Source organism: Prinia subflava, chromosome 5, assembly GCF_021018805.1.
Source record: "Prinia subflava isolate CZ2003 ecotype Zambia chromosome 5, Cam_Psub_1.2, whole genome shotgun sequence".
In the NCBI taxonomy this organism is placed as follows: Eukaryota; Metazoa; Chordata; class Aves; order Passeriformes; family Cisticolidae; genus Prinia; species Prinia subflava.
Genome location: NC_086251.1, coordinates 59,437,806 through 59,461,273, shown reverse-complemented (window position 1 = coordinate 59,461,273; position 23,468 = coordinate 59,437,806). Strand labels below are relative to the sequence as shown.

At 47.9% G+C, this 23,468-nt stretch overlaps 1 protein-coding gene across 1 annotated transcript; it reads right to left on the bottom strand.

Moving 5' to 3' along the window:
- Positions 1-7,413: 7,413 nt before the first annotated feature.
- Positions 7,414-17,219, bottom strand: CCDC198 (coiled-coil domain containing 198). The gene is made up of 6 exons (XM_063399613.1): positions 16,604-17,219; positions 13,489-13,565; positions 10,739-10,825; positions 9,609-9,707; positions 9,060-9,225; positions 7,414-8,172 (listed from the first exon to the last, which is right to left on the bottom strand). The coding sequence occupies exons 1-6, from the start codon at positions 16,791-16,793 to the stop codon at positions 7,928-7,930; spliced, it is 864 nt and encodes a 287-aa protein (XP_063255683.1). The 5' UTR covers positions 16,794-17,219; the 3' UTR covers positions 7,414-7,927.
- Between the last annotated feature and the right edge of the window lie 6,249 nt (positions 17,220-23,468).

Genomic DNA, 23,468 nt, shown 5'->3' with positions numbered 1-23,468 from the left:
GGGTTGAAAGGGGCATTAAAGATCATCTCATTCCAAACCCCTGCCATGGGGACACCTTCCACAGTCCCAGGCTGCTCCAAGCTCATTCAGCCTGGCCTTGGACACTTCCAGGGATCCAGGGGCAGCCACAGCTTCTCTGAGCACCCTCTGCCAGGGCCTCACACCCCTCTCAGGGAAGAATTCCTTCCCAATATCCCACCCATCCCTGCCCTCTGGCAGTGGAAGCCATTCCCTGTGTCCTGTCCCTCCAGCCCTTGTCCCCAGTCCCTCTGCAGCTCTCCTGGAGCCCCTCCTGGCCCTGGCAGGGGCTCTGAGCTCTCCCTGGAGGTTTCTCCCTCAGCTCTCCCAGCCTGGCTCCAGAGCAGAGGGGCTCCCCTGACTCCACACAACAAACAGGAAGGATGGCCACTGTCAGCTGAAGTCATCCTTTCCTGAAGCTGGACACATCAGGGCTAAGAGCAGAGATTTTCTGTGGAGGTTTTTCTTCTCACAGATTCACTCCCTGCTCCAGATCTGAGTGTCCCTCTCCAATTCCTGGTATGAGCACAAAGCCAGGTCTCATTGTGCTTAACTGGAATATCAGGTACAGAATCCAAGTGCTCAAAAGCTGGGAAATGAAGAGGTAAGGGCTCGCTCAAAAGCTGGGAAATGAAGAGGTAAGGGCTCATTTTAACTATTTCCACAGCATAAGCACTTACATGACTTTTCTTGCTGAAGGGAAAAAAAGGCCTTTTCCCTCTCTTGAGCTGCCTAATTCCAACTCAGATATTTCTCTGTATTTTTGTTGGGGTTTCTAAAATCTTTTTAGAGTTTTGTAATTAATTTTTTCCTTCTTACACAGATGAAGAATGGATTCCTGTAATTTAAACACCTGGATCAGAAAACTCATTGGTGCGTTGCATCCAAAGAGGAAAAAAATTAGGAATAACTTTGTAATATGTACAGCTTTATATCTATGTTCCCATGGTAGGATAAGATTCCAGGGATGGGGCAGCCACAGCTTCTCTGGGCAACCTGTGCCAGGGCTTCACCACCCTCACAGGGAAGAATTTCTTCCTAATATCCCATCTAAAACTGCCTTATGTCGATTTAAAGCCATCTCCCCTTGTCCTGTCCCTTCAGACCTTTGTCAAAAGTTCCTCTCTCACTCTTCTTGGGACTCCTTTAGGTTTGGAAAGTGCTTTATTCTACCTGTGGATTAACTCCTGGATTTTTCCTGTCAGTTAGCTGAGAGGGAGGAAAATCTGAAATTTTAAACACCAAAGATTGGGATCTCAGACAGGAGCTCTTGCTGTGTGATAGGAGAAAGGAAGAAAACAGGGCAGAGCTGGGAAAATAAGTCAGAACAGTGACCATCAGCTGCTGAGGCAAAAGTTGGCACTGACTCCAGCCCCATTTACCCTAATTTTTGTCCCTTCTGGCTGTCCAAGGCTCCAGCACCAGCAGGACTTTAACCCCCCACCACACTCTTTCTCTAGGAGATGGATAATTTTGTTTATTCCTGAAGCACCCCTGGATATAAATGAGGCTTAGCCAGACTGGGGGTGGTTTCTTCTCCCAGGAACAAGTGACAGGACAAGAGGAAATCACCTCAAGTTGCACCAGGGGAGGTTCATCAGGAGGACATTAGAGCAAATTGAAATAAAAGTTGAAAGCAAAAGTTGCTGCAGAGAAGGCCTTCTCTTTTTTTTTTTTTTTTCCTTTTTTCCTGCTCTTGCTTTAGCATGATATTTTCTGCCACATTTCTGCCACATTTTTGTGATTACTTTTAGTACTATCTTGCCAGATCATTGTTATAAACCATCTTTACAAAAATAGCAACAATAACTTCTTGTGGTCGAAAAGTGGGATTTCAATAAATGGAAACCAGAGAAAAATCCCAAACCAAAACCCTGCTCTTAATCTCGGTGGCCTTCTGTTTATTTGTTTTTTTAAGAGTGGGAGGTTCTCAGGGAAAAGCAGAATTTCTAAAATATATTTTGCAAAGACCTACAGAGACATTTTGCAGTAAATTAAGCATCTTATTTAATCAATGCCCATCCCAGGGCGGCAGCAGTGGCCTCACAGCCCCTGTGTAGTGCAGTGTAGCCAAATGAAGCTTCAGAAGCTTTTTCCTAACAGAACTGAAAAAAAAAAATCAGCTCCAGCAACTCTCAAAGGCATCTTTGTGTGTCAAAAAGCTGTATTTTTAGGTCAGCTTGGCTAAACTGTAGGAGGTGGTTTGTGTATTAAGTAGAAGTAATGCCTGGTTTTTAAGCTCATCCTGAATTTGTGGAAGTCCTAAGCTGTGCTGGTTGTTTTGGGTGCTGGGATCTAGTGGCCACCAGTGAGAGAAAACTGCTTGGTCCTCAATATTTAATTAGGAGTGAGTGTCTGCAAGGGGTGACTGCAAAACTGTTCCTTTTTGTCCCTCTTTTCTGATGGAACCGTGGCTATTAAATGTTTTAACAGAGTAAAATGAACAATTTTGGATGTTAAATCACGGCTGTGTGCACCAGCAGTTAATGCCAGGGTGGGTATCAGCAGTGTGCCAGCAGGAACAGGGAAATTTGGGGCTGGATCAGGAGCACAGAGCAGGGTTTGCTCTGCCCCATCCCCGGGGGGAGCGTCAGCATTGATGGGAGTGGGCAAAAAAATGGAGCAAAAAAATGGGAGAGGCTGTGGGCAGATAGAGAATCCCCCAAATTTAAGGCTCCCCAGGACTGACACAGGCATTTCCTGTGGGGACACTTTGTGCAGGCTCATGTCACGGAACCCCAAAATCCCAGAATGGTTTGGGTTGGAAGGGACCTTAAAGATCCTCTTTAATTCCAACCCCCTGCCACAGGCAGGGAAACCTCCCACTAAACCAGGTTGCTCCAAGCCCCATCCAACTCAGGCAGGGAATTTAGGGGGAGAGAAAGGGGGAAAAAATAGATAAACTGAGGCAAGATAGAAAGAGGAGAAAGCCAGGCTTGGTTTTGCCAGCAGGAAGAATGATTTCTCACGTGTTCCTCGACTCTGGAATGATGAAATGAGGTGCTCAGATGCTGAGAGAAAGGGAATTACAGCTAGGACCAATCAAATGTTGGTCCTAAGGACTTGTAGCTGTGTCAGTAGGGGGTTAGGTTGGATATTGGTAATAAATTCTTCCCCCAGGGGAGTGGCTGGGCACTGCCCAGGCTCCCCAGGGAATGGAGACATTCCCGAGGCTGCCAGAGCTCCAAGAGTGTTTGGAGACCGCTGCCAGGGGTGCCCAGGGTGGGATTGTTGGGGGGTCTGTGCAGGGCCAGGAGCTGGATTTGATGATGTTTGTGAATCCCTTCCAGCCCAGGATGTTGCCAGATTCTGTGGGATAAGTGCTGCTCTCCCGACAGAGCACCAGGTACCCCGTTCACTCCTGGTTTTATTTTCGTGTCCCTCAGCCAGAGCCAGGGCAGGGCTGTGTCTTCCTGCAGGGATTCGCTGTTCCCACAACGTGTCAGTAGGTGGCAAAAAGCTACAACCCTTGTGCTGAGCAAGAAATAAAGATTTTTCCTACCCCTTTCGAGAGTACGAGGGATCTGTGGGCAGCCCTGTGGCCTCAGTGGAGATGGGATGTGACCCCACTGGGACAGAGAGCCCTGCAGCAGCACTGCTGCGAGGGAGAGGCATCTCAGAACCCAGGAATAGGTAAAGATGCTCAAACAGGAGCTGCCTCCTTCCTCTTAATTCATCAGAGGACCCTTGTGCCACTGCCTGGCCTTACTCAGGAATTAAAGATAGCTGGAAATTGTGAGGGTGTGGGAAAACAGTGGGTTTGGGGCTGTGCTGTCACAGAGCAGTCTGAGGATACCTGGTGAGGCAAACAAAATCCTGCCAGGCTTGGTGTTTTTTTCAAGCTGGTGATAAGACTTTAATCTTCGTGTACAGCCTGAAACGGAGCTGCTCAAGTCGCTGTTCTTGGGGGCTTTTCCCTGCAGCTTTGTGTAAGCAGATTGCAGCAATCCCAGCCCCTGTCACACACCTCCCAGCGAGGCAGGGCACAGAAAGGCTTTAGGGAGGTTGCTGGATGTACCCCAGTGGCTCAGATGGTGGGGTTTTCCCTGCCTTGGAATGCCTGTTCTATTCTAGGATGTTCTATCACTTGCATTCCTGAGGAGGTCAAATCCTCTGAGCACCAGGTGGGACTGAGCCCGGGGAGGTTAGAAAATCCCATTAATCCAGACTAGTCAGTGAGATCCACTTACAGTGTGGCTTTGTTCAGCTTTATTTACCTAACACCTCTCTTTGCTAAGTGTAATTAATTTTTTTTTCTTCAAGAACAGTACCAGAGGTGTTACAGCAACCCTGGCTCCTTTTTTAAATATGGTAGTACCAGTCATTGACATTTCCTCTTATAAATTGTACATTTAATTGCTAATGATCATGCCAGGGTGGTGCCAACTTCAGGCTGGGCATTATAATTTTGATTTAACACTTCAGTAAAACCAGTTCAGCTAATCCTGAGCTGGAAGAACTTGGCTTTCTCTGGCCATGTTTGTTCTGACAAAAACATCCTATAACAATTTCCCTGGGGAGATCCAATGTCCTTTGGGGCAGGGATCTATCTGACCTACATCTCCTGGGCTGTACCTCTTGCTGCTTTCCACACCCACATCATTAACTGTAAAATCTCCATTCTTTGCCCTTTTGGTGAGAAATGACAATCTGAATTCTCTGAAGGTGCTGAATCGGGGCTGAGCAGTTTCTGCCCCAGCAAAGCTCCTGTGTGGAGACTTCTCTAACCTGCAGGGAGGGTCCAGCCTTGCCCTAAAGCTTTGGGTAGTGTGGAGTAGCCACAGAAACACATTTTTAACCCGGGGAGGCACAGGGGGGTCTCTGCTAAACACAGACTCTGGTTTCTGTGGGGTGTGACTGGGGTTGGATCTGTGTGTGCTCAGATATGGTGGGTGGTAAATTGTGTCCTCCCTGGAGCAATGGCTCAGCCTTCAAATGATTCCAGCTTTTGGAACTGGGAACTGAAAGCTTCTCTGTGAAGTCCCCATTGCTGAACACACATTGTGGGAGCTTGGTTGAATTGTTGGTTTTGTTTTTGTTTTGTTTTTTCTCATCTTCTGCAGTTTGTACAAAAGTCTGTGTTTCACCTTTAGTAACGGAGAAAATGTTTTCATTCCAGTGTCTGGAAGGATGTTAGAAAACAGAGGGTGAGATGCCACCTGCCTCTCTAGAGGTTGTGATGAATTAATACAATCAGGAACAGCACAGCCAAACAGCCTTGAGCACCAGAAGTGTTTCATACACTCACAGAATGGTTTGGCTTGGAAGGGACCCTAAAGCCCATCCAGTTCCAACCCCCTGCCATCAGCAGGGACATCTTCCACTGTCCCAGGCTGCTCCAAGCCCTGTCCAACCTGGCCTGGAACACTGCCTGGGATCCAGGGGCAGCCACAGCTTCTGTGGGCACCCTGTGCCAGGGCCTCCCCACCCTCGGAGTCAGGAATTCTTCCCGATCTCCCACCTCACCCTGCCCTCTGGCAGTGGGAAGCCATTCCCCCTGTGATGGGAGCAGGTTTGCTGATTTTATTTTTTCCGTAAGAGCAGATTTTGCACGCTGTAGATTGATGAATTAATGCTCAGAGTCTTCTCTGCACAGTCTCTGATATGGATTGAGTGGTCCACAGACACTTCTCCGTGGGCAGCACTCTTCCCCGAGGCTGGCAACATCATTATTGGAAAACTTATCAGCTCTGTCTGAGATAAATTGCATTTCCACCAATTACAGCTTAATTGTTGACAGATGGGAACACAGAAGGGAGATGTGTCACATCATTAAGAGAACAGGTGTATAGACAAGTGCCAGATTAATTGTTCCAGCCCATTAAATCGTTGACCTTTTCAGCCCACCCTCAACACTGAGTTCGAAGCTCTCACGATATTTGCAGCTCACACAGGGTGACTGTGTTCATCACCAAAGTTCTCAGGGCATTTTTAAAACACACAGACTCCAGACATGCACTCATTAGCCATGAGCAGCTCTCCTTCTCATTAAAATGATTCCTCCTCTTCTTCCTTCCCTGTGCTGGGGTTTGTTTTTGTGTTTTTCTGGTGGAATCCCACATGGTGTGTGGGCTTTCTCCAAAGTGCAGTTTTCCTCACGGAGCATCTAGACATTCTGTAATGGGCCATACATTTAGGGATGTCAAAAGCAGGTGAAATCAGGACAGAGCAGCTCAGTCTGGGCAGCTTGGCTGGAGGCTCCAGCTTGATTTGGGGCTTTGACTGTGATTTCCAGCTCCTGCTCTGCCTGGGATTTTCCATAAAGATAAATACTGGTGCAAGTGAGTCAGCCATGGGCGTCTCGCTCCCTTAAATAAGTGTGAAAATCTGTCTCCTGCTCTTTTCCTGGCTGGGTAAGTCAGGAGTCTGAGGGTGCAGCACAGACACATCCCAACAGCTTTGTGGGAGGGAGCACAGCTTTGGGACAGTGATGCAGGACCAGCTTCATCCATCCTGAGCTGCCCAAGCCCTGCTCATCCCGGGGAACTGAGAACTGACTCTAGATCTTGTCATTCTGGGTGTCCTGGAGTGAAAAAGAAAGGCTCAGGTTTCCAGCTGAAAGTGGCTGGGATGATAACGATGTTTGTTACACCTGGAGTCCCTGCCCTGCAGCAAGGAGCTGGTCTGAAGATGCTTTTCCCCCCTGGTAGTTCTAGAAAGACCAAGTGGGAAGGGAGGGAGACGAGCAGGAGGCACAAGGAAGAGTTAAAATGTTCTTTGTCAGCTCTGCAGCTTCAAACAGAGGCAAAACTGATGCTGGCAATCAGACCTGTCTGTTCCCCAGGGCTGGTGGTGAAGTCTCTCCCTCCCTTGTGTTTCACCAGTCCCCTCCTCAGCCAGTTTGCCACGTTAAAATAACTGTGTGATATTTAACAGGAATCTCCTTTTATGTAAGTGCTTTGAATCCACAAACCTGGTGGCCTTTATGGACCTCCAGAAATAACCAAACAGGAGACAGGAGAATTGGGTGAAGTTCCCTCTCTGGTAACAAATTATTTTATAAGGAAAATAAGACAATTTAATAAAAAAATACAGGTTATGTGAGATGGAAGCTGCAAGAGCATTTTTGATAGATCAGACACCTTCATATAATCATCTTTTTCAATATACTTGGAAATATCAGATTACAACAGGGCAGCTTGTTCAAATTCCTGGTGGGAACTGCAGCCTTGACCAGCCTCCCTGGGGGAGTGTCTGCAGGAAAAGGTGGAGATTTCTCCCTTTCCATCATTCATTCCCAGGCACTGAACCATGAATAGGGGAAAAAAAAGTGAATCAAAGCTAAATTTTTTCCAGATTATTTATAAATCCGGAGGTTAGCTCTGAAGAAAGTACATATATTTCTGTGTCCAGGACAGGGGAGGAGACCAAATTTAAGAAAAAAAAAAAAAAAAAAAAAAAGAAAAGCCACAAAAGTCAAAGAGATATTTTAGAAATGCCAAAAAAAATTAATTTACAGACTTCATAAATGAATCATTTTACCTTGCATTTTGAGCTGGTTTATGGTTTAGAAAAGGTTAACCCCAATTTAAACAGGAAGATTGAGTAACTTAAAGGCAACTGAAACTTTTCATTTCAGCTGAAATTTAATATTTGGGGTTAACCCAGAATTTTCCCAAGCTTCTGCTTGGGTTTGGGTTTTTTTGCCAACCCCTGCTCCTCTCTCTACCCCCATTTCACTGGTGCTCCATCCAAGGCTTTCTTCCCCAGATGTCTGGATTCAGCCACACAACCCAGAGGATTTTTATTCACCCCACATCAGAGAGCTCCTCATTTCCAGATATCTTTCCATACTCACAGAAATTCCACTTACAGCCAGCGCTGTCTCCAACCTCAGCCCATCCATCTGGGAGGATTCCAGCCCCTCCAGGGCTGGGGTTTGTTTTTTGGCACACCCCTTGCCATGCCACTAGAAATCCCTGTCAAAGAAGTCATCAAAAAGGGAAACTCTCTCTGTCTTGGTCCTCACAAGCGTGGGTTTGTGATGAATCTTCTCTTCCCTCTCCCACTCCTCTGACCCCGTGCTGGAGGAGTCCCAGAACGGATCCCTGCTCCGTGGCTCCCTGCAGAACCACAGGTCAACCTTCCCCTTCCTGGCTGGAGGGAGTCCAGCCCTGTCAGGCTGCCTGGAGAGTCCTCCACCCCACCTGTTTCCTAGGGGAGAGGGAAAAAATAAAATATTATGGTTCTGCAGAGCTGCTCAGGCACCTGGAGGTGAGCTGGAGATGGCTATGGACAGCTGGAGGCACGCAAGGAAAATCCTGAGAGCTCCCTGCAAGGCCAGACCCCATGTCTGGGGCAGGGTGAGGTATAGCACACTCAGGATTATATTTGGTGAAATTATAAAGTCTGGCAATATGGCTTTATCCCCAAGGGCAAGAGAGCTGAGCTGAGGAACACGAAGGCTTAAGAAGCTGAGTTTGTTCCCCTTCCTCCTGGTGAAAGTTCACCTTCAGGCAAGTTTTTCACTGATTTAAGCACTTTTAGCCTCAGTGATGCATTCCCAGCCTGTGCCAAAGGTTGTCACATGCAGGGAAAGGAGGACAGGGCTCATGCCTTGGGCAGGTCAGGATGGAGAGGGGGCTGAGATCCACTTCACTTCCCCCTTCTGTAGGGACAGTGGGAAATGGATTTGTGGAGAATTCAGTATCTGTCCCAGTCCATGGAATTTCTAAGTCATCATTTTTTATCTCAAAATTTGCATATGGATACACACTATGTGAGCCTTCTGTCAGGTTTGAGAATTCTCTACAGATCCATTTCCCACATGTAGGGACAGGGAAAAAAAAACCTCTAAACCTAAAAAGTGGTCAGCCTCAGTGAGTGTCACTGGAGACATAAAACCAGATATTTACCCCAGAGAGCTCTCTGAAGCTTTCCAATGCTTTGTCCTACAAACACAGCCTCTTCCCCCCTGAACCTGCTCCTTAGCACTGCAGGGGATGGAGCACTGGAAGCATCTCCCAGAGGGAAACTTCTCTGAGGACATTTAGGAGGGCTCTGGTGAGTTTTACATCGCTTTGGAAAATTATTCTGCTTACCAGGGTGGTCTTCAGGAAAAGGCTGACTGTGCTCAGCAGGGATGGGGTCTGGGCTTCTGACGCTGTCACCTCCCTGGGGAGTGTCAAGGGCATCCTTGGGGCTGAATTCCTTGATTTTTTGCTTATTGATTTTCGCCTCCCTGTGGAGATTCCGCTTCAGCTCCGCCTGGGTTTGCAAATGAGTTGTCAACACGAGCGGCAGAGGAGTGAACGCACTTTGATAGCTCAAAGTGGCATAGCATTAGGGAATTGGCCCTGGAAATAACTGCACAGCCGAGTGGTTTAACCCAAACAAATGGAATTTGCCAGACTGGGTGCATGACAGAACATGACTGGGATGGGAAGTTTTGGTTTCTCTGTGAGCCATGGCCAAGTGTTGGAAAAATCACAGGTAAATACGGATTACAGGGGCCCTGGGGAGGGTCCCTACCAACCCTCTGCCTAAGACTCAGGGAAAATTTCCTTTCACCTTCCCAGCAAGAGGTCTGGAGCCTCCTGGTCTGTGGGAGAGACACCCCCATGCCCTCCCCAAACCCATCTTGGCATTACCTCTCGCCGCTTGCGGGTCAAGTCCAGCATCTGAAGCTTGTGCAAGTGCTGCCTCCTGCCAGGGAGGGGATTCAGGCTTTGCCCTCTCTTCTCCAGCACCTAAGAGGTATTTAAGGATGCAAATAAATACACCTCCACTTTCTGAAAGGGAAAGGAAGAGCCACCAGCTACCAACCCCTTGGGCTCTTTATCCCGGATAAAGGCAGCGAGCATCTCCCTGTGTAGGCAACTTGCAGGAATTTGTCACAGATTTCCACTGTGCTTGCAGTTTATCCCACAGTTCTGGGGGAGGAGGGGAAAAAACTTCATTAAAGCAGTGTATTCGTGCTTCTGCCCCCCGAGGTGTTACTGCATTGAGTCAGTTCTCCAAGATAATCTCATGATCCAAAGGGGAGAAGGGCCTTTGCCTGTTTGGGGCTGCAGGGATGTTTATGGCACACAGTGTTTGCAGTTTGCTTTAAATCAGACTTGTGGAATTAAGGCTGGAAAAGGCATCTGAGGTCACTGAGTCCTACTGTTCCCCCAGCACTGCCAAGGCCACCACTAACCAAGTCCCCAAGTGCCACATCCACAGGGCTTTGAAATCCCTCTGGGGACAGTGACTCCACCACTGCCCTGGGCAGCCTGTTCTAATGCCTGGCAATGCTTTCAGTGAAGGAATTTTCCCTAGAATCCAGTCTGGATCTCTCCTGGCACAAGTTGAGGCCACTTCCTCTCGTCCTGTCCCTTGTTCCCTGGGAGCAGAGCCTGAGCCCCACCTGTTTCCAAACTCCTGTCAAGGAGAGTGAGAAGGTCTCTCCCTTCTCCCCACCAACTGCAAGTGAAGGGTGCTCAGTTAAGTAGTTTAAAAACGTGTCTTTCATACTTTCAGCCTCTAAAATATTTCATATCCTGGCTCAGCAGGTCCATCTCATCCAGGGAACTGTCATGCTGGAGATTAGGAAGCCTTCCCCTTGTTTTGGACCCTCTCACTCACCAGCGTTTCAGCTCAGTGTCCTGGGCTCAGCCAGGGACAGGAGCACAGCCAGTGGTTAAATACCAACTTCTGCCCTTCAGGGTGCCTGAAGTGTGAGGGAAGGGAGCCTGCAGCCAGGAATGGCTCGTGGAAGGGCACAAAGTCATGTGCTTACCTTTGGTCTGGGGCTTGCAGCCACTTCTCGCTGACTCCAGGGCTTTGCAGGAGGGATTGCTTGTGGAGGGATGGCAGGTTCAAGCCTCTGCAAGTCCAATACTTATAATATTTAGCATTGCTCATTCCACAGGATCATAAAACAGATAGGAAACCACCTTGACATTTTCCAGCTCCAATTCTGGCCCGGCTGCTTGGGATACAGGAAGGAGTTTGGCATCTCAGGGAGATGAGCATCATTTGGTCCCTCAGGAGTGGGCAAAACTGGGGAAACTTTCTGCACTACAGCACAAGCAGCAAAGCCCCAGTTTGACAGTAATTCCACCCCTGCAGGGATTTCTCTTTGAGCCCCAACAGTGCCCAAAGCTCCATCCAAGACCAGAGTGAAGCCAAACCACAGCTCAGATTGCTTCATGGCAAAGCTGGAAGGTGTCATAATTTAATCTGAAGAATCTTATCAGGTCATCAAAGAGCAGATCCCAATTAGAGGAGACCTAGAGCACTGTCCCCTCTGTCCAGCCTGTCTTTACACTGGCCTATATAAGACCTCTCTCTGCAAAACTGTGCATGGTACAAAGTTCCTTCTCTGGTGGCTGGTGAAAAGAGGCAGAGACTTGCCCTACAGGCTGCTCTGAGCACGGATTTTTATCTCAAGGAGCAAAGATGCCTCCATAAATCATGCCAAGCTCTGAGGTGTTGCTGGGTCATTCCATGGTTTGGTATTCATGGAATCACTAAGGTTAGAAAAGACCCCTCAGATCAGCAAGCCCAACCATGAACCCAGCACTGCCAGGTCCATCACCAAACCATGTCACATCTACACAATTTTTGAACACTCCCAGGGTTTTGAACACTTCTACAGTTCCCTTTTGGAGGGGAGCTCAGTACAGCTTCTGTAAAAGTTAAAAGGGACATCATCAAGGATTTTGTCTGTAAGACCTGACTTACACTTTATTTGGGACACCATTTACTCCTTGATTATGAACAAGTGTCCAATAAATGGGGATACATCTCTGACTGTCTGCACTGAACTGCTGCTGAATCCTGAGCTGTCATTTTGAACCCATGCAGGAGGAAAAATCAGGGCCATGTAAAGGGAGAAATCCCTGCTAGTCCCCAGCGCCAAGTGCACGACTCTTAGCATCAAAATAAACCCACAAAGCTAAATATGAAACTGAAAAATGGCACTAGATGGCAGCATGTGACACCACAAACTGTGGTGCAGGCTGGCATCACTCTGGGAAGCCACTGAGGCCACCAGCACGGGGTGGAGGAAGTCAAAAATCCTCCCTCATCCCTCAGCTCACCACCCTGCCCCGATGGGGAAGCCAAAGGCTTTTGGGCAAAGCTCTGTCCCAGGCTGGAAAATTGATTTTCCCTTTAGTTTTTGTGAATGTCACAGGTTTTTGTCTGAAAATGCTCCCTGACAAAAATCCTCTAGAAGGTCCTTGAGAAGGCCACGTCATCCTGCTCTGCTGCCTTTGAGAATATTCCCACAGGAAAAAGGTTTTTGCTGGAGCTGTGCCCACTCCCTAAGAGCAGCAGCAGCAGAACAGGGTGGGATTAACAGAGTCTTTGTCCTCAACTGGGCGTTAACAATGAGTGTCTCAATAATACACAGGTACAGCTGTGATGGAAATAAAATCAATAATTAAAAATTCCCTGCAGGTCAGAGGTTTCTAAAGGAAACTAAGAGGTTTCTAAAGGATCCTACATGACAGTTTTCAGGGTGTAGGGGGGCTCAGTTCCACTGTTGCATCATCCCACCAAACCCAGGGACACTTTATTCCATAGCTGGTGGCCACCTCTGAAGCCACCAGTGTCACCAGAGCCACAGCCCTGAGGGGAGCGGGTTTGAATGACCCCATTTGGCTCCTCTGTTCTTTATTATATTTGAAAGATCATAATCACAGCAAGGAAGTCTCAAGCAAAGAATCCCTGCTCCAGTGGGTTTACTGTTCACAGAATCATGGAAACCTGAAATTTTGGGGTTGGAAGGGACTTTAGGGACCAACCAACCCCCTGTCATGGGGCAGGGACACCTTTCACTAGACCAGGTAGCTCCAGGTGGATTCAGGCTGGATTTTAGGAAGAAATGCCCATGAATAAACACTGGATTTGAGCTGTGGCCTCACCAGGGCCAAGTACAGGAGGAGAAATAAAGATTTGAAGATATTTCTGAGCTTTAGTTAAATAAGATAGCCCTGGTGGAGGAAAATCTTGACTGTTAGGTCAGGTTGAGTCTTGGGGTCTGGGCCTTGGGGAGGAACAGATGTGGGAAGTGCAGGATGGGGAAATTGAGGGAGTTTGGGCAGGTACAGAGCATGAACAGCAATTCCTGAGACCCAGAACCATTGCTGTGCCTTCCACCCTCCCCTAGGGCACAGCATGTCTTTGTCTTTACCTCCTCTGCCCCACAGCTGCTGCCTATGGCCTGAAGAGCCAAAACCAGCCCCACATGATGCCAACTGGACCCTTCCTGCAGTGGGCTCTGTCTGGGCCACACTGTCCCCATGGGGACAGCAGGATTTGGCTGCAGACACCCCAAAGGGCAGCGGGACATCCCAGCAGAGCTGGCCCCGTGTCCCACACCCGTCCTCGTTGGGTGTCTCAGGGCACACAAGCTCCTGACCACCCCAAAGTGGTTCCTCCCCTGGTGCTGCTGCAGGGTGTTTGCCTCCCCCAGCGTGGGGCTGTGACCCGTGTCCCTGTCCCCACAGAGCCCACGGGGACATCCCACACTCGCCTTACTTGGGGCCTTCGAGGTGGGTGCTGCTTGATGATGCTGGTGCCGTCCTTTCCTGGAGAGGTGTTCAGAGAGAGGGGCCCTTGAAGGTTAAAGAAATGGGTGAGGTTACTCTGGGTGATCATCAGCTGCTCTGGTGCCCTCAGCAGCAGCTCTGTGCCCAGTTTTTTGGGTTGGCATGTCCCTGTCTGTGTGTTCCAGTGACACATGGAATATTCTGTTGGCTGCAGGAGTGAAGTGGGAGTAACTGTGCCTGTGATTTCTGACAAATGCCTCTCCAGCTTCCCTCTACATCCACTCATGCTCCCAAATATGACCATCCCCATCCTTGTGTCTCCTCTGGCCTCTCGCAGCCCCTGGGATTTGGGTGGTCAAGGGACTTTTCTCCTCCCATGCCCTGTGACCATCAGCTGGCCAAGAAATCCCCGACCTCTGCTGCCTCCCCACTGCCTGCCCTGTTGAAGTCAGGCACAGGCAGCAGTTTGGGTCTTTCCCCACTGCTCAGCCCCTGATTATTGTTATTTTTTTGGTGGGCTGGAGCAATACCCCTGCTGATTCACTGACTGTGGCAGAGCTGGGCTGCAGCAGCAGGAGTGAGAGGGCTGTGCTCAGGGGAGTGGTGCACTCCCAGACCCTGGAAATCCCAAAAAATGTGTCACACACCAGTGATCCCCTGTTAGTGATTAAACAGAGCTTCCTCTGAGGCCTGGGTGGGATCCAGGCTCCAGCCTGCTCTGTGCTGGTGCCCTCAGGTGGACACCACTGCCCCTTTTTGGTCTTATCTTGCACAAATAAATACTTGCATGTGCAGGAATTATTTCTTTCACACAACAGTTTATCTGTTTATCCCACCTGTCCACGCCAAAAGTCTGTCCTGCTGTGTTCAAAGGCCATTTCATACATGGAGTTAGGTGAGGTGAGGCTAAGCAGCTCCTGCCCCCACAGGGTGGGAGCCCTGAGGAGGTGACAGGGGAGGAGAGCTGGGGAAAAGTGCAGGAAGAAATTACAGTTGATGTCAAATTGAATAGTCATATTTAATGAGAAAAGCAGTATTTTGGAGGTCAGTTTGTGGGGTTGAACCTCATGGAAGTTCACCAGGCTGGGCTCTTGGAGAAGAGAGAGAAGACAATCACAGAATCATGGAATGGTTTGGGTTGAAGGTGACCCTAAAAATCTTTATTTTTCCACCCCCTGCCACAAGCAGGGTCACTTTCCACTATCCCAGGTTGCTCCAAGCCCTATCCCTGGAACACTTGGACACTTCCAGGGATCCGGGGGCAGCCACAGCTTCTGTGGGCACCCTGTGCCAGGGCCTGCCCACCCTCAGAGGGAGGAATTCCTTCCTCCTGTGGGGTATGGGAGGTGGTGACTCCATCAGGTAAATGTTTGCTGGGCCCTGCAGAGCCCTGGCAATGTTTAACCACTGAGTGAAGCTGTGGCTGCTCCACACAGGCAGGAATGGGAGCCTGAAGGGAGAATTTCCAGCACTGGAGGCTCCTCTGGAGACAAACCTCATCTGCAGGGAACAACGTGGTGAAACAGCAGCTTGCTAGAGAAAAAAGGGGCTTGTGGAGTATTGCCTCAATCTGCAGGGTAGTGAGTGTGCAGGGAATTTCTGAGGGGAAAGGAAGAGGTAAGGAGGTGGCCCATGAGATGGGAACAAGGACATGACACAGGGAAGTGGCCGTGACTTGGGAAAAGCTTGTCCTGGTAGGGCTAGGGCTACCTAGGGTAGGGCTTTGGGGAGATTATTTCTCCCTTATGGGTTTGATGGTTTGTGTTATGTGTGTTTGGGGCTGTCTTTAATTCTTCCCTCCCATCCCATCCATGCCTGTGGCTCGTAGGACATTTGCCCTTACCCTCTGCAGATACAGAACTGGGGGCTGAGGTTGGCTGTCCCAAATCTGTGAGCAGCACCAAACCCCAGCTCACGGCATCCTCGTGCCTCCTGTTCTCCTGTTTTCCACCCTTGCACTTCAGCAGCAGCAGATCCTCCCCTCTGGGGGAATCTGGATTTAAAATAAGCCAAGCTGAACCCTCGTAAACCAAATAAAACCTATTCTCTTGGAGGCTCTGCTTATTTAGACAGCAGCTCAAGCTAATACTTCGCTCAAGTCCTCCTGAGCATACTCTTCTTGTTTCTGAAAATGGAAAGTAATGGAAGATTATATTTATTACATTTTTAAATAAAATATACCTTTTCTTTAACAAGCATTTGTTAAATGCCCGGTGATAATTTTCCAGAACAGGAACATTTAGTTGTTCTTGCTCTCATGAAGTACTTATACCTTGCTCTTCTACAGCAAGACCTGATCTGTATTCTCCCCAAAACCTCCATTCTGGGAATGTCACTGCTATCACTCCAGAGGTATATTTGCTTTCACTGCTTCCTGATGCCACCTGATGAATGATCCTGGAGGAAATATCCAGCCTCTGGTGAGGCAGCAGTGCTTAACACCGCTTGGTGTGGGTCAGAAATTGATTTTTGGGAATGGAAGAGCAGGGAGGGGGATGCTGGGGGTGCAGATCCTCCCCCCTCTGCCTCACCCTCCATCACACCCCATTGGTTTTTGTGGATGTTTCTCCCTGCAGCTCTGGGAAGCATTTGTCAGCATCCAGATGGATGCAGAGCTCTGGGAAGCCTTTGGGTCTGGATGGTTTGGAGGCTGTGGGGAGAGGCTGCCAGGCTGCCTGCCTTCCTCTGTCTGCTCCAGGCTTGGGAAATTCGGCCTTGATTCCAATGCTGAGTTTTACCTGCCCAGGATTGAATTCTGACTGGGGCAGTGATGTGCCTGACAGGGAGGTGAGCAGGACAGGGCTGTGATGGGGCTCACAGGGTGGCTGGACAAGGGCCTGCCTGGACACTGGTGGGTGCTGGGCTCTTTCCAGGGGGTGACTGATGAGACCAAGGAGCTGGGGTCTGGGCTCTGGTGAGCGAGATGCTTTCCAAAGCAGTGGAAAGGGGGAAAAAAAAAAGGAGCTTTCCCAAAGCTCAAACATCCTGGAAATAGCAAAAATGGCACAAAGCTGCTGGTGCAGAGCAGCACACCCCTACAGCCAGCAAACCCCCAGCCCCAGCGACCCCCAGGTTCACCAAACTCACAACATTCCAGCCCTCACCTGCAGAGGCTCTCCCGTACCAGGTCTCCCGCAGAGGTGGCAGCTCCAGGTGGAAGATGGGCTTTCCCCAGGGCTGTCCTGGCTCTCCTGGGAGCCCGTGCAGGGCACTCAGAGCAGGCACATCCCCCTGCCTGGGCACCGGGGCCACCCTGGTCACCCTGGGGTGCGCCTTGGAGGGGCTCAGACCCATCCTGCAGAGCCAGGGCTCTGAGAGGGGAAGGAAAACCCCTCATGAACCCCTCCCTGAATGTGGGGAGGGATCTCAGAGCCCAGGCAGCTCCCTGGCAGCTCTCACAAATGTCCTTTCCCAGCTTGGTTAAAGATTGACCCATCCCCAGCCATTCCCCCGCAGGGATGGGAGGTGGCTGCTGCTGACTGAGGAGGGGAAGGCAGCTTGGGAGGCAGTGCCAAGCCCTGGAGAAGATCTGTTTTTACCTACAAGTGATTTTCAACCAGGGCCACCACCTCAGCTGGCCTGCAGGTATTTCTGCAAGCAGCTCTTGTGCTAAATCTTCAGATTTTGGAAGGAAATTCAACCCCTGGAGGGCTGGAAGGGTTCAAGTGTCTCCCATCCTGCATGGGAGGAGCAGCTGGGAATGAAGCCTGGCCCAGGAGCTTCCCCCATCTTTGCTGCTGCTGGCTGTGGGCACTGCTGGAAAAAATGCAGCTTTAGCACAAAGCTAACTGGGAATATTGATCAAAGGGAGTCATATCTGATGGTTCATAAAACCTAAGGATGGTAGAAAGATTTGAGTTGGAAAAGACCTTAAAGATATTCTAGTTCTACCCCCTTGCCATGGGCAGGGACACCTTCCACTAGACCAGGTTGCCCCCAGAGGAAAATATTCATCCCTGGAACAACCCAACCAGTTCATGTTTGCAGCCACAAAGCACCAGCATCTCTCATGACTTGGCTTTTCCCAGGTCACTCAGGCCACGAGGGAGCAGAGCAACCTGGCCTGTAATTTTTTTCCTTCTTCCTTTCAAATGAAAATGTAAAATCAACACCTTGCTTCCCTCCCGAGTTTCTCAATGCTTACTGTCTATTTTTCCGTTTTACTTTAATTACCCTTCCCCTGGTGAGAACAGGTCATTCCTGCTAAGCAGCTTGGGGAAATCACAAATTAAATGCAATGATGGATGTGTGGGAGCAGTGGAAACCCATGTGGGCTTTATCTGATGTTTTGCCCAGGTGCTGCCAAAATCCTGACAGGGTCCCCCTGCTCCCCACACTCCCCAATCCCCTCTCCTGTCCATGTTTCCTTCCCACAGGGCTTTAATCTGTAAAGCAAGGAGGTTCAAGAGCAGCAGCTGAAGGTTTGGGGTTGGGAGGATGCTCTTCCAGCAGGAAAGCTGAGATCCTGGTCAGGGATGCCCATCCTTCTCCTTAACTGGGGGTTATTTAATGCAATCATGTTATTTTATTTTGTCTATCCTGGTCAGGGATGCTCATCCTTCTCTTTAATGGGGCGTTATTTAATGCAATAATGTTATTTTATTTGGTCTATATGTAAAGTTCAGTTAAATTCCTGAGTACTGTGCTGTAGAAACACGGGATGGGAGGAGCTTTGGTCCCATACAGTGCTGTAAGGGACAGCCCACAGTCCTTCCCAGGAGAGCTGGAAGAGTTTTATCCCTTTCTCCCATTTCATTTACTGCTTTAAACTCTCTACCAAATTCCGCTGGAACCTGTAGGTGATGATGATCCCACCAGAATTGGATTTTCCAGCAAATTTATTGCGGTCAAAATGAAATTATTGACTCCTAAGAGCTCTGTTACCCTGGCTTTAAGGGAGATACTGGGAAAAGCTCAAGGGTAGGGCAGTGCCATGCCTTGGGGCAGGGCATTTTCACATGGAAGGGCAGAGGTGAACCAAGGGCACCTCTCAAACACCCAACTGCAGCAGTGGATCACCTCTGCCTTAAAGCTTCTCGAATTTTAAATCACAAAAAACATCAAAAATATTTAAATCACAAAAAAACTTAGTGAGTTCCTCACTTTCCCAAATGATCTTTTTGAACCCCAAGAATTAGAAATCCTTAGTTCTGTAAAAATTAGCTTTTGTGCCAAATTTAATTGTACAGGAGAAGATCAAGCTTTAGTCAAGGAGGTTTCTCCTCATCACGCTATAAATAAGAATCAGACTCTTGGGTGAAATCATATTGCTTTAGTGCAGTCTTCTTTCAATGTTTCCTATCAATTGCCACCAACAGAGAATGTTTTTTTTTGTGGAAACAGAATTTGGCCTGCTACCCCAGCACACATTGAAGGTGGACCATGTAGTATTGGAAAACTCACTCTGCTAACACCCAGTGTAAAAATGTCTATAAAATACACGAAGTAAAAGAGCCATCAAGCCATATGAGCCAGGCTGCAATGATGATTTTGAATTTTGGAATTACAGAGAAAGACTTGCAACAGCTCCTTTTTTACCACAACTTAGTTCTGCAGTAGCACTGAAACAATTAGATTGATGAGGATGCTGGCTGAGTAAAGAGTTCAATTTTACCTCTCTTGCATTAAGTAATAGGCATGCAATTTTGTAAAACAGAGCTGGAATTTTTCTTTTATTAGCCCCAGGACATGGATGCAAGATTTTGAGGGAATATGTTGCATGAATTTATCTGATCATTCCGATTCTATCCACAAAAGCATACAACTTAAGAAATGCGTATCAAAGATTAGAATTGATCACAGAACTTTTAAATTTCGAAATTTAAATCACAGGAAAAAAATACGTGGGCAAAGGAGGAGATGGAAAGTGGGCGGAATGGGTTTTTGCCAAAATAATTTTGCTTTTATGCAAATCCCCAGTGAGTAAAGCAGAAACAAGCCCAGCGATGCGAGCGGGCTGCTGCTTATCCTGCTTGCAGCACGTTCAGGCAGCCACAGCGTGAGCAAATGCATCAGCACCGAGAGGAAAAAACCCAGCACGGCTCCCCTGGCTGGGACACAAACTGCTGTGGCTGACAGAGCTTGTTATTGCACGTCTGTAAGGTCAAGAACACGGCTGGTTCCTGCCTCTGCTCCTTGTCGCTGCTGTCGACAGGGGACATTCATCTTATCTCAGCCGGGCTGGGGACACGGGTGGTGCTGATAACACTGCCCGTGCTGATAACACTGCCCGTGCTGATAACACTGCCCGTGCTGATAACACTGCCAGTGCTGATAACACTGCCAGTGCTGATAACACTGCCAGTGCTGATAACACTGCCCGTGCTGATAACACTGCCAGTGCTGATAACACTGCCCATGCTGATAACACTGCCCGTGCTGATAACACTGCCAGTGCTGATAACACTGCCCGTGCTGATAACACTGCCCATGCTGATAACACTGCCAGTGCTGATAACACTGCCCGTGCTGATAACACTGCCCGTGCTGATAACACTGCCAGTGCTGATAACACTGCCAGTGCTGATAACACTGCCAGTGCTGATAACACTGCCAGTGCTGCTGGCAGAGCCCTCCAGGGAGGGCAGGCACTGCTGGGGATGCTCCAGGAGGATTCACTGCAGGTCTGGTTCTCCTTCCAGCCACGGGGAGAAGCCAATAACGCAGCTGTTGGATCCAAATGGGCATTTTCCTGGGGAGACAGGGCCACAGAAGTGGAGCCTCCCATCAGCGGGGAGGGCAGAAGGGGCTGTGAGAGACACCAACAGTGGAAGTGGCAATGTCTGATTGTTGCCCTGAGATCTCCCAGTTTGCTGAGCGTTCATACTAAAGTAGAAGTGTGCAGCTTCTCACACTTGTAAATGTAAACACAAGATCGTGTTTTGTAAATACTGCCCTTGTTATGGATTCCTTGTCCAAGAGAAGGGGAGGTTGAATGACAGCTTCCTTGACTAATGTGGGTGAGAGGTGGAATAACCACCCTCCAATCCATGGTCATCTTGTGAGAGGTATATAATAGGAAGAATAAACTAAGGCTGGGCTCTCCTGCCTGCTGCTCTGTTTGAACCCAGACCTCTGTATGCTGAGTGTCCTTATCTAGCTAGGCTTGCAGTGACATCTGATCAGTCACTTTGATGCCTTGGGAAGGCTGACCTGGAACAGACTGGACAGAGCTGGAGAATAAAGTAGGGATTTACTGAAAGGCCTTTAGGATACACCTTGGGCAGGACAAGAGCCTGGCCAGGGCTACACCCAAGGTGGGCTAAGAATGGTCACCAAATGGCTGGCCGGTCATGAGGTCTCACACTTTTATAAGTTTTGGTCCATTTGCATATTGGGGTTTTGTGAAAAATGCATATTATATGGCTCTATGCAGATATTTATTATATGTATTATGCTAGGTTGGAAAGTTATGCTGTATTAACATTTTAATAATGTAGTAAATGTAGTAGTGTAGTTACAATCAAGCTTTAGTGGTTAAAATAGGAACTATGTGTGTGAGATATTCTTTTTTTTAGCTTAAGAAAAGGAGAAGATAATCAAGAAATTCTTCACACAGAGATAACAATTACAGAGACCCCTAAATTTTTCAGTGGAGAATAATTTATGGCTCTCCTTATCAACAGAAACAAACTTTTTTAAGCCTTAGACTCAAAGGTGCCTGGGAATTAACAAAGTTTTTTACAAGTACCAGGCAAATTTCTTGTTTTAAATAAAATATGCATAATTATGAGGTTACTCCTCTTAAGGGGTAAATTCTCTTTTAACGGGGTCCTTTTCATGGCTCACAGGGTCCAGGAAGAGGTACCCAGCCTGGGCTGTAATTCTTTGCTGGTATTGTCTCATTAATTGTCCTAACTCTAATTGTTTAACCTTTATTACTATATTTGTATTATAACCATTTTATTTTTATTAAACTTTTATAAATTCTAAAAACAAGCGATTGGTGTTTATTACAGGTTTAATTGTCCAATTACAGCTCCAGGTTGTGAGGGCCCATCCTTCTTGTTCCTCCTTTCAGCAACCCTTGTTTGTGCTTTTGGGCCTGAAAGTTGTCCTTGGTCTTCAGCAGGAAAAGGATTTGTTTTGTCTCCCTGCTCCCTGAAGAGAGCTCACTAACACTTAATATGAGCTCAGAACTGCACCCCTGGGCAGCACAGAGCCTGAAAAACATGAAAGCTGAAACTTAAGGCATCAACTTGTTGGGGGTGATTTGGTTTGCTGTTCCTCTTATGAACCACCAACTGGATCAGGCCAAAGAGCCTCCTTTTGTTGTCTGATTTCTTGGGTTTGGTGGGGTTTTCTCCAGCTGAAAGGCTGAGCTGCACTCCAGGGAAAATCATTATTTCCATGCTTAATGAGGAATTTGAACTGGAGGTTGGGCAGAGGATGAGGGAGGGGGTTTAAGGCATTGCTGAGGGGGAGGAGCACCCCTGGAAAGCACCTGGGAGCAGAGAAGCTGTGGTTGTCCCATCCCTGGCAGTGTCCCAGGCCAGGTTGGACAGGGCTTGGAGCAACCTGGGATAGTGGAAGGTGTCCCTGCCCATGGCAGGGGGGTGGGACTGGATGATTTTAAGGTCCTTTCCAACCTGAGTCATTCTATGAACATCAAACCAAAGCAGGGGTGCTCTGCCCAGGCCTTCCTTGTGGGGTTACACCCTGAGCCCCTGGCCATGCAGGGTGTCAAGCAGGGGAAAGCTGACCCAAATAATGGGATCTCCCACAGTTTTCCCTGCAGAATTCTCAGTGAGGTTCCTGAAGGATCCAGTCCCGGGCCTGAAGATGCTGCCATGAGGCTGCTTGCCAGAAAGGACTCATCAATGCATACAGAAATTAATGTTTTGTTTTCCCGATGTGTTCAGTTTGGCAGGAGTTAAAATTTCAGTAAAACACATCCCCAAAATTATCTAGCAATCTAAATGTATGTATCAGCTCCAAAACTGTGGGGAGAGGCCAAGCTGTCATGTGCTGGGTGCTTTCAACTCATCAGGATTTTTATAATTAACTTTTTTTGAATATTTTTTTGTCCATTTCCTCTCAAAAGCAGCAGACCAGGAGGTGTAAGAGGCTTGTGTGTGTGTGCAAACCTTACATCTCTGGGTTTAGGGCACAGGGTTCTTCTGTAATACACACCAGTATTGTTTCCACTCTCCTGGCTACAAGGAACATTTAGACATGAACATCAAAAGATTTAAAAAACATCCTGTAGAAAAGTCAAATAAAAAGAGTCAGATTAATTATTATTTGCATGATTTTTTCTTTCCCATGGCAGAAATACCAACAAAACACATCCCTAGCTGGCTGCTAATCAAACTCACAAATTTAGAGCAGGAAAGTCAGCAGGGCACAGCAATCTATGCTACTTTCCAGTTGGTTTCATTCTTCCTTAAAACAAAACAACCAAAACAAACAAAAAAGAGGGGAAAAAACCCAAAAAAAAAAAGAAAAAACCCACCCAGTCTGTCTTCCTATCAAATCCTCTCAAAAAAAGACAGTTTTGAGTGGCAAAATCCAGAATTGCTGTAAAACAGCCTAAATTGCACAGCAGCAGGCTTAGGGAAGGGACTGGGAGGTCAGTTGGTTTGATTTGGCTTTTAAAAGACTTCTCCACTGTAGCGATTAAAAATATATATTCATTTCTCACAACAATCTAGAATATAGGAAATAGCATTTCCCAGGGACAGTGGTGATCCAGGGACTTCCATTTCTCCTGAGACATTTGTAACTCAGTTGGAAGTGCAGTTAATGGGAGAAAAAAAGGTAAATCAAGATATTGTTAGCTTTACTTTTTCCATTTCAGGAAAGGGAATGAAATCTGGAAATCAGAGAACAAAGTCTGACAAACGCTCCGGAAAGCAGATTTGAAGAAAAAAAATGTGTAAATGAAAAAACCAAGAAAATTTGGAAATTGAGTGATTAAGCCAAAATCAATTTCATTTCACTGAGATGAAATGAGGGGGAGTGAAAAGG

What these genes read in the sequence shown, in the direction of transcription:
- CCDC198 (XM_063399613.1), bottom strand. Translation starts at nt 16,793, where the DNA reads ATGGGTCTGAGCCCCTCCAAGGCGCACCCCAGGGTGACCAGGGTGGCC. An exon ending in TGACCCGCAAGCGGCGAGAG is followed by an intron (nt 9,226 to 9,608) that starts GTAATGCCAAGA and finishes TTGCAAACCCAG; the next exon opens with GCGGAGCTGAAGCGGAATCT. An exon ending in TTTTCCTGAAGACCACCCTG is followed by an intron (nt 8,173 to 9,059) that starts GTAAGCAGAATA and finishes CCTCTCCCCTAG; the next exon opens with GAAACAGGTGGGGTGGAGGA.